Here is a 15,882-nt window from a genome sequence, read left to right as displayed (position 1 = left end):
CTGTTGAAATAGAAAGGTTGTGTCAGACGTAGCAGAACTAAGGGATTTTCCTGTATCAGTGCATCTCGTGGTGGGACTTGCAGGTGTCTGATTTTTGAAGTATGCATGAGAGTAACATAGATCTGTGGATTCTTAAGGTCAGAGGTTGAACTTGTGCATCAGCTGTGACCTCTGCTGGGACCATTAATGGGTTTGTACTTTCACCAACCACCTATTTTAAAGGAAACTTGAGGGAGTCTTTTATACCACTCCTCACGGAATTCTGTGAAATGGATTTTGTTGTGGGGCGGAAACAGGTGCCACAGGCACAGTATAATGGAAAGGCAATTGGGAGGGTGGTTTTCCCCTTTCTTTGTGGGAAACCAGGTTAATGTTTATATCCCATGTGGGGATGTATTCAGCTGAGGTATGTTTCTTATGTTGAATATGTAATTGTATTCATTTTAATTCCTATTATTTGTGGTGGGGTGTGTGTGGTGTGTTCTTGCATCTTGCTTCTTAAAGCAACAAAGCTTATAGAGGCTTCAGACAGGCGAGAAGAACAAAGTATAACTGTATACCGCTTTGTATGTTACCTTCAAATTCAATTCTCTGCTGAGGGAAAAGGCAGGGATTGCTACTTGGAATAATAGCAATGAGTTGCCAGGTGGAGAATGTAGGAGCGGGAGAGGTGAAGGGATGCAGAGGAGCAGTAGTGGTATGGGGATGAAACCACAGGAAGGGGAGATGTATGATATGTTCTTGGATAAAACTCCCTTTCCCCCATTTCTTTTATTCCCTTTATGGGCATGTGTCCAAAACCTAGTAACTTCTGAGGCTGAAACGGAGAAGCAATTAATTTTTTGTCATAGAGGACAAGTGTTTAATTTCTCTTCCCTTCTCTCCCTTGCTGACATCCTCGCAGTGGGGTTTAGCGAGCTGTGAGCTGGGCCTTGTTGTTGCTGGGCCCGGGCTTGTCTCCTCTCCCCTACTTGCAAAAACGAGAGTTTTGGCCTGCCTTTCCTAACCTCTTTGCCAAAATGAAACGTAGCTGTTAACGGCTCGGTTATACCTTTATTTTCCCTGTTATTTCATCACTGCCTGTGCATCCTGTCCCCACTCGAGTCCCTACGGCGGGGGCAGCCTGGGCAGGGAGGGAGCGCGGCGGCCGACTCGCCTGCCCTGACGCCAGGCGACGCCGTTCCCCCGGCGCAGGCTGCAGGCCGGCCGCTCGTCGCCGCGGGGCGGGTGCCTGAGGAGGGCGGTCCCGGGCCGCCGCCATGTCCCGGCCCTTCCCCTTAGCCGGCGGGGCGGGCTGGGGCCGGGCGGGCTGGCTGTCCGCCGGCGGCCGCGTCCGGCGCTATGGGGCGGGGGTCCCTGCCGTGGGGGCTGCTGGCGCTGCTGTGCGGGGCGGTAGCGGCGGCGGCGGCGAGCCCGGTTCCCCCCGCGGTGGCCCCGCTTCTGTGTAACGTGAGCCTGGACAGCCCCGCCGAGGAGAGGTGGCTGCCGGTGCTGCGGCACTTCGATCCCGCCTTCCTGCGGGCCGCCGTCGCGCGGGTCATCGAGTGAGTGCGGGGCGGCGGCGGGGCCGCCTCGGGGGAAAGGGGGGTGTGACATGGCCGCGGGCGGGGCGCTGTCAGGCAGCCCTTCTCCCCGGTGGGGCGGCGGGCGGGGTGGCCACGGTCCCTGCCGCGGAGCCCTTGTCATCCCCCGGCAGACCCGCTGCTGCGCGGCCCGAGGGAATAGGGCGAAGGGATGCTGCACGGCGGAACTTGTCTGAACTCGAAAATTCACGGTTTTAACCTGAAAGAGGGGAGATTGAGATGAGATCTGAGGAAGAAATTCTTGGCTGTGAGGGCGGTGGGACCCTGGCCCAGGTTGCCCAGAGAAGCTGTGGCTGCCCCATCCCTGGAGGGGTTCAAGGCCAGGTTGGACGGGGCTGGGAGCAGCCTGGGCTGGTGGGAGGTGTCCCTGCCCAGGGCAGGGGGTGGCACTGGGTGATTTTTGAGGTCCCTTCCCACCCAAACCATCTGTGGTTGCCTATGCCCTTAGGAACCTGACAGATTGGATTGGGGAGGTCCCTGCTAGGAATAAAAAAAATCTCAAGTGTAGGAAGCCTGTGCAGAAAGTTTTAGTGGGGTCACGCAGGCTGTTTTGGGGTCGCGCAGAAGACAGGGGGATTCGGTGAGGGACGGGATGCAGGGATGTCTGATAAAGCATGGGAGAAGCTGCTCCTGGGTGGTTGGCATCATCTGGGACAGGCTGATGAGGGTAGCGGCAGACTCCTTCAGCATCTGACTGCCAGGCGCAAGTTGCAAACCTCCTTGTTTCTTTCTCAGCTAATGCCTTGAGTGTTTTTTGCAGTGAACGTGTACCCAAATGGGCCCACAAAGTTATTCGGATGATAGCAGCAGAACTGGAGTTGTTTATGCCGCAACCCTTCGCGGGGGAAATTCTGGGACTTTGCAAAGCGCTGGGAATAAGCCTTGGAGACGGAGTCCTGCTTAACTTTGCCTACGAGTCTACCGTGTGAGTGTCTGGTACTTACAGAATCTGGTAGAAATGGATGCGAAGATGCTTTTTAGTTCCATGCGGGAGAGCTGGTGACAGGCAGGTGACATGTGGCAGACGATTCGCTCTGTTCATTCTCATACCGTTTCATACGTTCTGCTGGAAGGTGTTCTTCTCATTAGGTGGTTTGTATCCTGAATTGAAGAAGAAACGTAGAACAGTGTTTTTATGTGTTAATAAGGGCGATATGTAGCTGTAATGTTTTTCTGTATGTATACCTGTATAAGAGCATAAAAATAATACCTGCTAACAAGTAAGGGCCATCCGTTCAAAGGATTTGGGTTCCTTTATCTTCAAAGATCACGTAATGTGCTCTTGTTACTTAAACTGTCCTATTTCACGAAGTAGGAAGCTAGGAGAATTAGTTGCGATCTAGTTATTTTAACCGTTCGTCTGAGATGAAGTTGCTTCCAGACTGTTTTCCGGATGAATGTTTACAATGGCTATAATGTAACTTTTTCATTTGCACAATGGAAAATGGATGTAGTATCTTTATGACAACAAACAAAACCTCAGTAGAAAAAACCACTCAGTTTCACTGTCTTTTTTTGCCCTGGAAGCATGTGCAGGAGAATAACGAACAGTTGGTGTTGCCTGTAAGGATCCTAAAGATACTGCTCTGTGTAGATTTCAATAAAAAACGTGCATACAGCCACTTCTACCCATTTTGATTGTTAATTTTCTTATCGGGTGGTATCCGGTGAAAGTGATCTTTTTTTAAATGAGGATTAATATCAGATAATGTAGTCATTCAAATGTTAACTTTCGTAGTATTTCACAGAGGATGCTTATCGTTCTTAGCTGTGGTAAGGCCTGTGAAATTTTAAGCTTCTCAGCTCTCACGGTACTGAAGAAAAAACATCAACTGGGAACGAACTACTTGTCCGCAAAATTTTTTTTACCTTTACGCTTTTGAAAGACAGTGCTGTGCATCACTGGAATGGCAAACTTGTAACTCCAGAGGAAAAAAAAATCCCTGCTAATTTGATATATTTCACAAAAACCCCTGTTTCATCGAAACTGAAAGTAATTACAAAATGACATTTCAGCCCGCTTCCTGTTCAAGAGGTTAGACTATTATTGAAATGTCTCACAGTTTAATCACAATTGATGTTTTCCGTTTGAAAGGACTTTGCTTGATTATTTTTTTTTTTAATCTACTTGTAATTAAAAATAAACAGGGCCCAAATTGAAATGAAATAATCTGTAACGGTCAAAATGAAATCTATAAAGTTTCAGACTGATACTTTGTGGACGTTTTTAGATGTCAGATTTTAATCTGGATTTAGAAAAGAAATAAAATGAACTAAGGCAGTTTTTCCCAAGTGGAAATGCTGCTTCCTACCTGGTCTGTAATATCTGTCCTGATACGGACAGTTGTGCAGCTTTTGACTTTCTGAGCCAGGTGGGACCTGACGATTTAAGTATTGTACAGTTTTGTATGTTAGACTTCGTGGGAAAGGACTTTCCCATATGGGTATAGCGCATAAATCATGTAAGATATTATAGCATTGTGTAGTTACGCAGAGCTTCAGTCAAACCATTCTGTCCCTTTCCCTCCTCCTGCACACACCCCCCCCCCCCGATTTGAACATAAAACCTGTAAGAAATTTTTTCAAAAAGTATAGGATGAGACTATTCTTTCAGCTTGGGAAGTGTAAGTTCTAATGATGCAATGCAAACTCTTGTTTGTATGCTTACATTAGTAAGTAAATTAGTAAAATACTTTGCAGAAGATAAACTTAGTTACTCCTGAAACGTTGAGCGAGTTCAACTATAATATAGAAAGCGTTGTCATAGCTTTTCCTTAAATAATTCTTTCTCCTTTTTGTTTTTGAAGGTTCTGTACTAGTATTGTCGCTCAGGATGACAAAGGAAACATTTACCATGGTCGGAACCTGGATTACGATTTTGTCGATATATTAAGCAAGATTACAATTGACGTGCGGTTTATAAAAAGCGGGCAGGTATGATCTGTGGTTGCTGTGGCTGGGGGGTATTCCCTGAAGGAACGGGGTATGGTCGTGCGGCGGCGTAGGCGTAGTGGGATTTAGTGTAGGAATGCGGATCCCATCCCAAGGTTACTGGATTATTGGAGCACCACAGTCACTCTCTCCAGGGATGCGGGATGAATGCTGGTTTTCTTGGCTTTCTGGACATCCATTTAGTGGTGATAAATCAGCATAATCTAGTATCTCAGGATCATTATTTGGAAGGAGATGTTTTGAAGAAGAATATCTTGAGATAAAAAAAGAAAAGAAATACCGGAGAATATAGAAAAGACTTTAGTTTTGGCAGGGGTCAATTCTCAGGCTTTTTCTTAAGGCCTTGTTAATTTCTGTGACCGATATATGTGTGTGTTAGATGAAAAAATCCAAAAATGAACAAGTTGCTAGTGCAGTCCTCGGTAGCCTGATTTTCTTAATATTCATTGGTCTGTTTTGCAAAGGGAGAATTTTTTTCTTGGCTACTCGCTAACTTGAGCAAAAGTTTTATAGCAGTCGTTGATCATTAATAAATTAAACGCAGTGAATTTTGGTCCTTAGAGTCTTTTTATCATTTACTTGGTAAGTTTTACTGTAATTTAAGGAAAAGGAAAAAGTACAGGATGCCGCTTCAGACTGTTGCCTATATTTTAAGTAGTAGAAGGCTAAAATAACGTATGTTTCCTGGTTTCAGGTAGCATACCAAGGCACCACGTTTCTTGGTTACGTAGGCTTATGGACTGGACAAAGTCCACACAAGTTCACGATCTCGGGTGATCAGCGAGGTAAAATAAATCTGTCTGCCACGCTTGTTACGTACACTATTTCAGTCGATCATTGCCTGCTCTCTCCCTTCTCTCTCGCCTTCTCCCAGAGGGAAAAATATGACTAAGGTTGCCTGGAAGGAGCTGAAATTGAACGGCTTCTCTGGCCCTCAGGGGATGAAAGCACACATGCTGCCAGTTTTCTGGTGTTTGTCAGCGCAGTGTTACCTGAGCTTCCAAAGTGTCAAAGTAGACAGAGAACCTCGGGGAAAGCCTTAAGAGACAAATTGATGCGGTCTGTTCAAGAGACTCGATGGGAGGTGGCAGAGCAGGCGTTGAGAGAAGAAGATGTGGTGGTGTATAGCAAATAAACAGCTGCTCTGCTAGTTCTCTCTTCCTTTCTCTGTATTGCGTGTTTCTCTGTCCCCATAAGGCAGCTTGAAAGAGAGGATGGGAAGAGAAGGGTAAGACTGAGATCTAGGGGAAAGGCAGCAGGGAGAGACTGGAAAGGTGGCTGAGGAGAGATCTGGTAGTAGAGCAAAGCTGAGAGATGTTACTATGAGAACTAAAACTTGACCACAGAAGGGCTCGTAACAGGAAGGCAGAGGCAGGGTCACTGCCTCTTCCGTCAGCACTTGAGTTTCACAGGTTTTGATAGGTACGTCCCACTCGGAGCTTGGGTTTGCCTCTTCCATCCCTTCTGCTGTCTTTCTTTTGTTCCTTTTTTCTTTTCTCTTTAAGACTTTTTTTTTTGCCGTTCTTTATTAGCAGTTTGTTAGAGCCAGAAATAACATAGTCCGAGTTGGAACCGACGTCTAAAATAAATGTTTATTTTTCACTTGATTGTGGTAACCGATTTTTCTTTTAATTAGACAATCTTTTGTTTTCGAAAAACTTTTAGATGTTACGCAAACGCTATTCACTATGTATGTTACATTCATTACCTCTGTGAGTAGGGATTCCGCTGTGGAGTGGAGGCACCTTTTGATTCCTGTTTCTTTTGTTAATACTACCTTGTTGCATTCACTAGATTTTTGCTATAGTTTACACTCATTTTTTTTAAGAGCCTGTTTCTGATGCTAGTGTAGTTATTTAATCCTTTCAAAACTGGAGTGTCCCGGACTGATATTGAGAGACGCAAACTGCTTTTAGTTCATCCTAACCGCAGCTTGGAAATGAAGTCTTAAATGTATTGAGTCTTTGTAAAAGGCTTGATTTAGGAGATCTTGTGGACCAAAGGTCTGCGTCAGTGAACAGTCACAATCTGGGGACAGAACCACTGCTGTCCTGTTCTCCCTGCCGTTTCTCAGCTGTGTGCTTCAACCCTCAGGATAAGGACCATCAGAGATAGCGGTGAGGTGGTTGAGTCTGTGCACAAACCCATTCTGTTCTCCCGATTCCGATGGAGGAATCAAGTGCTGCAGACTTCTGTGTGTGCCGGGCCCCTCTTGTCCGTGAGGAGCCGATGTCCTTAACTACAGACAATAGTAGTTCACTCCGCACATGCTGTGCTCCCGTAAATCGGCTGTTGCCGACTGCTTGCTGCTCTATCTGTCCCTGTACAACTGAACTCAAAATTTAGGGAAACGAGCATGATGAGAACTATAGCTGGAAAGGGGGATGACTTTAAAATAGGGCAAAGGGCTATCAAGTGACAAGCATATTGTTTCTGTTGGCTTTTTCTGTTTTTGGCATATGAATAATTATAAACTTGACCTTCTGTTTTTCTCAGTTCTCCTAATTTTCTCCAGTAACACAGAAATACCATCGCTACGTCTTTTTTTAGCTGTTTTGTGATTTCTGTGTAATTCTCCCCATTGTTGTAATATTTCAGTAAGATGAATAATGAGGTTATTAATGGTGGTGTTAGATCTGACAGATGTAGACTACTGTATCGTATGAACAGACTTGCAGTCCTCTTGGAAATATGGGTTACAAAGTGCTAGTCCCTGTTAACAGTCACCTTTGACTCTTCATTGCTTATCCTTCGGCTATGAATAGAAATGGTTTAAAAACTGAGCAGCTATAAGTTATCGATACTGAAAGGAACGTGATAGTTTTTGATTGAAATGGCTAGCACTGTCGAGTTCTGAGATACCGTGTATTCTCTGTACAGCGCTGAACACTGTCGTCTTATTGTCCTGTACCTCAGACTCCCTACCATTTTATGGCACCCTCTTAGGCCACTGGTCACAGGAATATCGTACCTTCCAGAAGACACCAAAAAGCTAAGATAACGATCACTCCTGTCCTTACGGGTCTGAGGTGCTTTCTGGAAAGCAGGGGTGTTAAGCCAGCTGCCCTGGGTGAACTTCAGTTGGGATTATGTTGTCTATTTGTATTTCACCTGTAGCTTCCGCTAGATGGTATGTTCTTTCTTAGCCCCTCTCCTGAAATGTTGGCATTTTATGCAGATACGTAGCTGCCCTTTTTCATTGAGGATCGAGCTTTCTGTGGTACTTCAATATCCAAATCTAATGACACAGAAAACAGCATTCGAAAGACAAGCTTTGTGAAATGAGGGCTTGTTAGGGTATGTTAGCCTGGTTATGCAGCACATGCTACGTGAGCTATCTATAGATACCATTAAAGTAATACTGGAAAAAAAGGGGAAAAAAAAAAAAAAAAAGGAGCACTATCCAGTGTTTAGTGTTCTAAACAGTGTGGATGAACTCTAGATGGTGCAGAGGTTCTGACTCCTTTCAGGTGGTGTGTTTTTTGTCAGTTTGGTTTAAGCTGCCTAAATTTGATATTTATGGTAGTGGTATAGTTAGAGAATTAAAGAATTTATTGGACTGCTTATTTATTTGTAATGCAGTGTAGGGAAAGACTGCAGAGCTAGAGATGGGACGTGAAGAAGAAAGGAAGGTGGGAGGATAGATTACACTGAGCGTACATAACGTGCATGTATATAATTTCTTTTTTTTTTTTTTCCAGCGGGTGGTAGATGGTGGGAAAATGCAATAGCTGCTTTTCTGAATCGGAATTACCCCGTTAGCTGGCTTGTCCGAGATGTAAGTGCACCGAGGTATTTTCTCATATTTCACAGTCATGTAATTTGTACTAAAAAAATCCTAGTAAACTCGATGTTCCAACTTCCAGTTTCACAGAAGAGTCAATAGATCAATAAGTAAATGCATTTCGTAAAAGAAACAAGGTTTGTCCCCACAAAGTCAGTGATGTGTATGAGAGGCAATTCCAGTCCTTCAGGGGGAGCAATCTCTAATCAATGCCAAAAGTCTTTGAGAAGCTGTGCAAAGACTTCCTTGCTAGGGACTGCTTCAGCTAGCTGTGATTTGTAATTAAACAAATTAAGACAGCCGTACTCTTAGATGGTCAGTATCTGACCCAGTGGTTATTTTACGCTACATTTGATATGTTACCATTTTAACAATGCAGAGCTCGCTGATGAGCAGAAGGAGTTAGACTGGTATTTTGTATAGCGCATTTTATGAATATTGTGTTAGGGTACTACTAAGATAAAGCAGGTCTGCTGCTTCTCAGATTCTTGAATTACAGTAAACATGAATTATAGGGTTTGCAGGTAAATTCCCTGCAGAACTGGAACATCTGCTGTATACTGTGCTGTTCTTATTTTTTTTGCGTTTGAGGTGTGATTTGAGGCTGTGACTCAAAACTACTCGCGGCAGTGTTCCCGTCAGAAATAATTAATCGTTCTCCAGGGTTTTCCTCATCTTTCTGAACAATTTTGTTTGCTGCATGTTTTCCGTATTTGTTTTTAGTTCCTGCACAGCATTCATTTTTAAAGATGTACTTCAGTAGGTTGTGGCCGTGAGAAAGGCAGCTTCATTGGCTGCGGTGGAACTGTCGGTTTATGCTAAGTTAGTCACCTGGTTATGGCAGGAGAAGCCAGGCTTGCTGTAAGCAATGCTTCTGCCGTATTCACCGTTGTTACCTAAATCCTCTTAAACTATTGGCAAGACAAAGACGTGGAGTGGTTTGGGTTTTTTTTCCCTCCTTTTCGTCCACTTTCATCTGTCCCATTCAGATGGAAAGACTTCGCTGAGGATTGAATTTGCAGAGTGTGGACGTGCTTCTGTCTTGTGACTGGCAGATTTCTCAGCTTTTTTCGCTTTTCACCATATAGATATGCATACATATGTGTGTGTATTATATGTATGTATATTTACTGTTTTCTTTGAATATCTGCAAAGCTGGGATTATTGAGTTCATTTACTTGTAACATATATTTCAATTTTATATGCTAGTTGCTTTGGAAAACCATTTTCAGAGAAATGTTTTCAAGTAGCGCTTTACAGTCAATTGCTGTTTTCAAAAAAAACTGGACCTTTTCTTCTTCTTAAGATGTCCCGGTGCTCGTTTTTGTGCTTGACCGTGCTCTATGATCTCTGGTTCACTGTGATCTCCTTTTTGCGTTAGACCCTGAGCAGAGCAGAGGACTTTCAGTCAGCTGTTCTCAGACTAGCTGGCATTCCCATCGTTGCTGAAGTTTACTATATTGTAGGAGGTGTGTCGCCTAAAGAAGGCATGGTCATAACGAGGAATAGAAGAGGGCCAGCAGATCTCTGGCCTCTCGATCCTTTAAGTGGAGCGTAAGTAATAAAAAAAAAAAAAAAAAAAAAAAAAAAAAATTTACTTTTTTTCATATTCTCTCGTAACTGATAGGTGGGGTTAGTGACACAACTTTCTTGAGAGATCCAGGGCATGTCTTACTAATTAGACAGGGGAAGCTTGAAAGCCTCTGAAATGAATCCCCGTTCTGTCTCTTTAAGGAAGGAATCACACCACCTTGTCAGGTTGGGGCAGTCCAGGGGGTCAAGGGTGGAAAAAGCATCTGTATATGTTAATTTTTTAAGTCAGATTCCAAAGGACACGAGACTTTTCCTGTCAGTCTGCCAAGTATCGCGCCAGTAAGTTCAGCACTTCAAAATTAGTTTTGACCCAATGTTGTCGAAGGGTTGAAGGCTCAAAAATAACAGTTCCTATCGTTTTTGTGAAATGAGCAGCTTCATATATGAAGGAGATCCGAAATAGTTGCCCTGTGGGGGAAAACCAGCGCTTAATGCGTACAGTGAGTACTGGCTTGGTAACAGCCGGATGGCCCGTGGCTTTGCGTATTCCAAGCAGAATGCCACGGGCTGCATCGTACGCACGCCCATAATTTTCTCTCTAATCATCCCTTTAAAGGTCTGATCGTGCTTTTATTGTAGTCAGCAGTAGTTTTGTCACTGATGCCAGCAGCACTTCAGAGGTCGCTCCTTTTGCATTTGTGTTCGGTAGTTGATGGTAAAGGCTGTCGCGTGTATCAACACAGGATCTCGTAAAACAACAGGGCTTGTAAAAGATGGAGGAAAAGAGGCTTTTGAATTTTGGTTTGTTTTTTATTTTTCCTTTTGGCCATACAGAGATAATGATTCTTGGCCTTTATTAGTTACCTACTGATTTGCCTTTCATTTGCGTTTATGTTTGTGTGTTGTGTTCTAGGTGGTTTCGTGTGGAGACAAACTATGACCACTGGACTACCCCTCCTCCTTTTGACGATCGAAGGTAAATTTAGTTTGGAGTTTTGTGTTGAGGTAACACTTTTAGCTTTAAAAAGCTTAGAGACTTGGGTGTTTTCTTTGCTGAGCACGTGTTAGCTCGCTGAGCAGGAGCCTTCTTTGGTTTCTGTAGTGCCACTCAAAAGGGAACACATAAGGTAAGGAACAATATTCGCATATGCCAGAGGAAAGTCTGTGTGGCATTGAATGGCATAAAAGATGAGAAATTGCAAGGATAAGGCACGTACCAAAAGTTTCTTTATAAAGCAAAGTTTAGTGAAAGTGAAAGGATTTAGATCCACAGAGAAAAAGTATTTGATAGCGCTAGGAGGGCGCTCACAGACATCATGCAATCCTTCGGCTGCGTAGTATGCAAAAAGCTGTTGGCAGATTCCCTGTTGGTCTGTCCTCAGTGGTGCGCTGATAGAGCACCTTCAGCAATGCGAGACTAGAGTCAGTCACGCAGAACTCTGGATTATTTTAGGCCAAAGCAAGCATTTTAATGCAAAGTCATTTAGTGAGAAAGTTGTCACATTGGTGCTTGGTAGCCTTTGGAACACTAAAGCGTGTTTAATAATACGGTGTTGTTTTCCTGCAGAACTCCAGCCATCAAAGCTCTCAATGCTACGGGACAGCAGCACATCAATTTTGACACGCTTTTTAAGGTATTCCTTTTAAATTCTGCATTATGGCACATAGACTTTGGCTTAAAAATATTTTTCAAAGCAGAAATGCAGTTGCATTTTTGTCAGGCCTTTGAAAGCTGTGAATCCCATCATCATCATCTTTGTGCAGTTCCTTATTTCAAGCACAATTATAAATATTACAGCCAGCAGCTAAAGTGTTAGGCAGAAGTGATATTTACCAGTTAGTTTTGAGAATTTAAATGTTGTGTATTTCAGAGGGCATTTTAAAAATATTTTAAAATATTTTTGTAAAAGGTCTGATGTTAAAAAAACAAAACAAAAAACCACAAAAAACCCCAAAGAAAACCAACCAGCAAGACAAATCCTTGACTTTGCGTTATTCCTTTTCATAACTTCATCCTACTGCTGTTTCGAAATAGTCTTTTAATTCCCTCTTCATTTACCAAAATGACAACTCTTCAAACTTTCTGTACAGGTGTTGTCAGTGAAGCCAGTCTTAAACAAGTAAGTATTAGACTCGGAGATGTTAATCAGTGCCTCCCTCCATGCCTCAGGCCACTTCAGTCAATCACGAATTCCCTTAGGATTTTCCCATGTGTCTGTCTGCATATCTTGTTTCCCAGCTTAGATTTCTGCTCGTGCACATGACACACGGTTTTCGCTTCCACAGCACCCTTCCTCTCTGGTCTGTCACTCAAGCCAAGAAACTACACTTTGTTAGGCTTGGTCTGGCAATGGGAAGTTCCTTTGTAGTAGTGAAACGAGTGACTGCTTAGGGGAGCAGCTGGGCTTCCTGCTGAGTCATCTGTGCCTTTCGCGCTTGGAACCGTTGCATTTGTGTTAACACTGAAAAACGGCTTTTGCTGGAGTTTCTGATGTACCTCTGCTTGATGTGTGAAAAGGAAAGCAATAAGAAGTTGGGACGTAGCTTTTAGGTACCATTTACTGGATTTTTAAGAGAGATTTATGTCAGTATACCATTATTGTTCTGCGATGTTCTGCAAATCGCACCTTTGCATTAGAGCTTGGCAATGGCTTCTTCAAAATTAATACCAGGACTTGCTCTCCTGTCTTATCAATGGGAGGAAGTTTGGAAAGGAGGAGATTGCATCTGTGTGACTGCTAGGATTAGCAATACTAATTTTTTTAATACGCTGATCAAATGTATGTTGAAGTACAATTCCTTTGCTCTACTAAGTGGGGAACAAAACCACTAAAAATTTGTGCCAGCAGCCTTAATTTTTATCTGTCTCTTTCCCGCTTTTCCTAACCCTTCCGTACCGAAGCAGAACGCTTGTTTCCACTAAAATTTGTTCTGCTGCTTTGCTAGTTCTATAAATTAATCTTCTTGCCTTTGGAATGTCACTCACTCACTCTTTTCCTCTTTCCCTACGAGAAACACGGTGTATACCACAGTAATGAGCGCTGCGCTTCCACAGAAGTACCAGACGTGGATCAGAACCGCGAAGTGAAGAGGTGTAAGTAGTGTGCTGGTACTCCAAGCTGCTTGTACTTAAATAAAAAATTCAGCTTAAGAGTCATTGAGGGACAAGGCACTGCAGTGGTGCTCGAGTGACCTAGTCTGAATTCCTGATTCTCCCCTTGGTTTGCTTATTGACCTTGGGTAAATACCTTCCCTTGTGGTTTCAGAGATAGAGTTAAGTGTAGACTTTCTTTGCAAAACCCTTGGAGATTATCTTAGGAAAAGTGCTTTATTGGAGAGGAAGGGGTGGGTGGCGTTGTGACCTAAAGGTAGAGGTTGCCTCTGTGAACGTTTTAGCTGTTATTTTTTACCAGTCCCACTACCGCGGTACATTTCACATGTCTATGGGTGGTTGACTATGAGAGGAAGCCCCACTAGAGTGAAATGAGTCTCAGCAGGGGAGGGGTTGATGTGCTTGGTGTGGAGAAAGATCAAGCTTAATTTGTGACTGTCGCTCACAGGTGACGGAACATTAGTGTCCTTTGAGGGTTTTGTCCTGGGAACTTGCAGAAAAAGTCCAAGTGCTTGAACTCAGAAGGTGCCTCACGTGGTAGCCTTAATGTGTTCAGAGAAGGATATTAAGTTACGTTTATTTCTATTCTAAGAAACTCCGGTTCTGTGGTCTTGGCAGGAGCACGAGAAGCTGTGTTCCAGTTTATTTTTTTTTTTAAAACTATTACTAAGTAGTATATTTGTAGCAGTTATAGCGGCTGTTTGATTTTAGCAAGAGTAATTCCTTTCTTTTAGAGAATATGAAGATTTTGTTTCTTTCTTAACTCTATACAAACCTGTGCTGTCTTAATTTATCCATTTATTTTTTTTTATTTCAACAGACAAAATGAGTGAAAAGCTGAAGCTTTCCAAGAGTGGCATATGCTTTTAAAATCGCTCTCACAAGCAGTACAGTTGGTTTGGCTTATTAATTATGTGAACCTTTCGGGAAATAATAACTTGTTAATTCTTTGAAGCGTTGCAGATGATACCGTTAATGAACTGTTATGGAAGTTCGATTGATTTGATTGTAACTACATTGATGTTCTAGCAGATATTGATGGCTAAAAATTGCTTTTACTGTTTTTGGAAAGAGTTGTGCAATTTGAATGTACATATGTGCTGACTAATAAATAAAAACTTCATATATTTTGCGTGGTCTGTGTGGGTCTGAATATAATTAAATAAAAAATATGCAGCTGCTAGCTTGATTTGTGAAGACCTGTGGTGTTACTCCTAATGTGTCATCATCCTTTTTGCCTGATGCATGAGGGGCTTGTGCTAATGCTGAGCCTCGCAGGGCGAGATGCAGCAGTTAGCTGCTCACGTAGCTGTACACCGTGGTGGTTTTATTCATCAAAAATCAGGAGCTGTTTTAGAAGGTCTGACACAGGCTTTTCCCCCCAGTGGAGGAGAGAAGCTTGTGATGGGGTAGCAGGGATGTTAGGAAAGGATGGTTTTCCTTTTCTGTGTTTGAAAGTTGACTTCAAGGGAAAGATTATGAATATTTTCTGTAGTGCAAGGGCATGGGCTTTCTTTTGTTTGTCGGGTGGTGCTATGACTGCACACTGAATTCAGACACTTCTTGGCAGCACCCCAGAAATACCAAAGGACCGAAAGAGTCAAGACCAGTGGCTACCTTCACGTGAAGCTTAGAGGTCCTGTTCTTCACTGGACAAACTTCCTGCTACTGCCAGAGAGAATTTTACCCGGGAGAAGAAGGTGTGATCGGAGCATTAAATCCGAGCACCGTCTCCAGATATGTGCCATGTTGCCTACGGTATTCGTGCACCGGTTATGCAAACTGTTCCTGAGAGCGCCTTCTGGAGCTGTGGCCCCTTTATCTCCTTGTGCTGAGTCTGGCTCAGTGTCATAACCTGCTTACCTGCATCCTCTCTGTCTGCCTGGATAAATGCGCTGCAAGCTTTGCCTTGACCCACTTCGTACAACGATGTTATGATAAATCGGAAAACCAGAGAGTTCCTGGAGGAAGATGTAAATAACAGTGGTCAGGGTATCTTTGGGATTTGAGAATTACGTTGCTTTAAGTCACAGGGCAGGCACTGTTTCCTGATCCCAGCAGGTTTTCTTTATGTAAGTCACCCACAAGTACTGACAAAAGCATCTGTACAGGTGTAACTTTACAGTTGTATTGACCTCCGCGGCGTTAGGCTGATTATCTTCTGGCGGTGGTCTGCCCCTGTTCTCAGTGGTCTATAAATTTAATCAAATGCCTTTGTTTCAACGTGTACAAGCAGATCTGGATTGTATAAATATTTGGTATCCGTGAATATTGAGGAAACAATTGTCTGCTCCTGTTGTGTTTCTGTCTCATCAGCTGTTCCAAACTTGCTCGGGCCCAGACAGAGAGCAGATTATGGAAATGTGGGGTTTTCTGATATCTAAACAAGAAAGGAAACTCGGTTAGAAGTAGTCTAATTTTATTTTATTTTGCTTTTTTAGTATTTTATTTTGCTTTTTTAGTATTTTATTTTGCTTTTTTAGTATTTTATTTTGCTTTCTTTCTTTTAAATATTTTCTTAAAGCCTTGCACTTCGTCCATTTATAAATGTTCAGACATCCTGATTGCCACCAAAATAAAGCATTTGTGCCAACTTGAATCCTTTTTTCTGCTAACCAGAAGGATACATAACTTTCTGGTCTTAATTTAATGATAAGCTAATAATATAAACACTAAGAAAGTAGCAAATGACATGCCTTACAAACTAGAGGATTTAACCTGTGAACTGTGTTGAGCTGCTTCTGCGTACGAATTTGAATTTGATAACAAGACAGAGAGACAGGATTGTTGATGCTTTAAATAAAACCGTCTTCACAACGCTGGAAACGTTAAAAAGTAGCGCTGATTGGGTTTGGGTGTTCTGTGGTATGTTATTTGTTTTCTAAAAAAGGAAGATCATCTGTAGTTGTTTGAATTGC

The 15,882-nt window shown here is 43.0% G+C and overlaps 1 protein-coding gene across 2 annotated transcripts; it reads left to right on the top strand.

Annotated features, from left to right (window-relative positions):
* Positions 1-521: 521 nt before the first annotated feature.
* On the top strand, positions 522-15,882 carry NAAA (N-acylethanolamine acid amidase). 2 transcript variants are annotated; one of them, XM_074588702.1, is made up of 11 exons: positions 522-1,544; positions 2,344-2,508; positions 4,391-4,517; positions 5,230-5,320; positions 8,237-8,313; positions 9,701-9,873; positions 10,766-10,828; positions 11,420-11,486; positions 11,944-11,972; positions 12,865-12,944; positions 14,535-15,882. In XM_074588702.1, the coding sequence occupies exons 1-10, from the start codon at positions 1,342-1,344 to the stop codon at positions 12,938-12,940; spliced, it is 1,071 nt and encodes a 356-aa protein (XP_074444803.1). In that variant the 5' UTR covers positions 522-1,341; the 3' UTR covers positions 12,941-12,944; positions 14,535-15,882. The 2 variants fall into 2 exon arrangements, with proteins under 2 accessions (XP_074444803.1, XP_074444802.1); XM_074588701.1 differs by lacking the exon at positions 14,535-15,882 and adding an exon at positions 13,785-14,096 and having other exon boundaries at positions 524-1,544; positions 12,865-12,946.

Source organism: Larus michahellis, chromosome 5 (assembly GCF_964199755.1).
Source record: "Larus michahellis chromosome 5, bLarMic1.1, whole genome shotgun sequence".
Lineage (NCBI taxonomy): Eukaryota > Metazoa > Chordata > Aves > Charadriiformes > Laridae > Larus > Larus michahellis.
The sequence above is the reverse complement of the archived record's forward strand: the minus strand, read 5'-3'. Positions and strand labels throughout refer to the sequence as shown.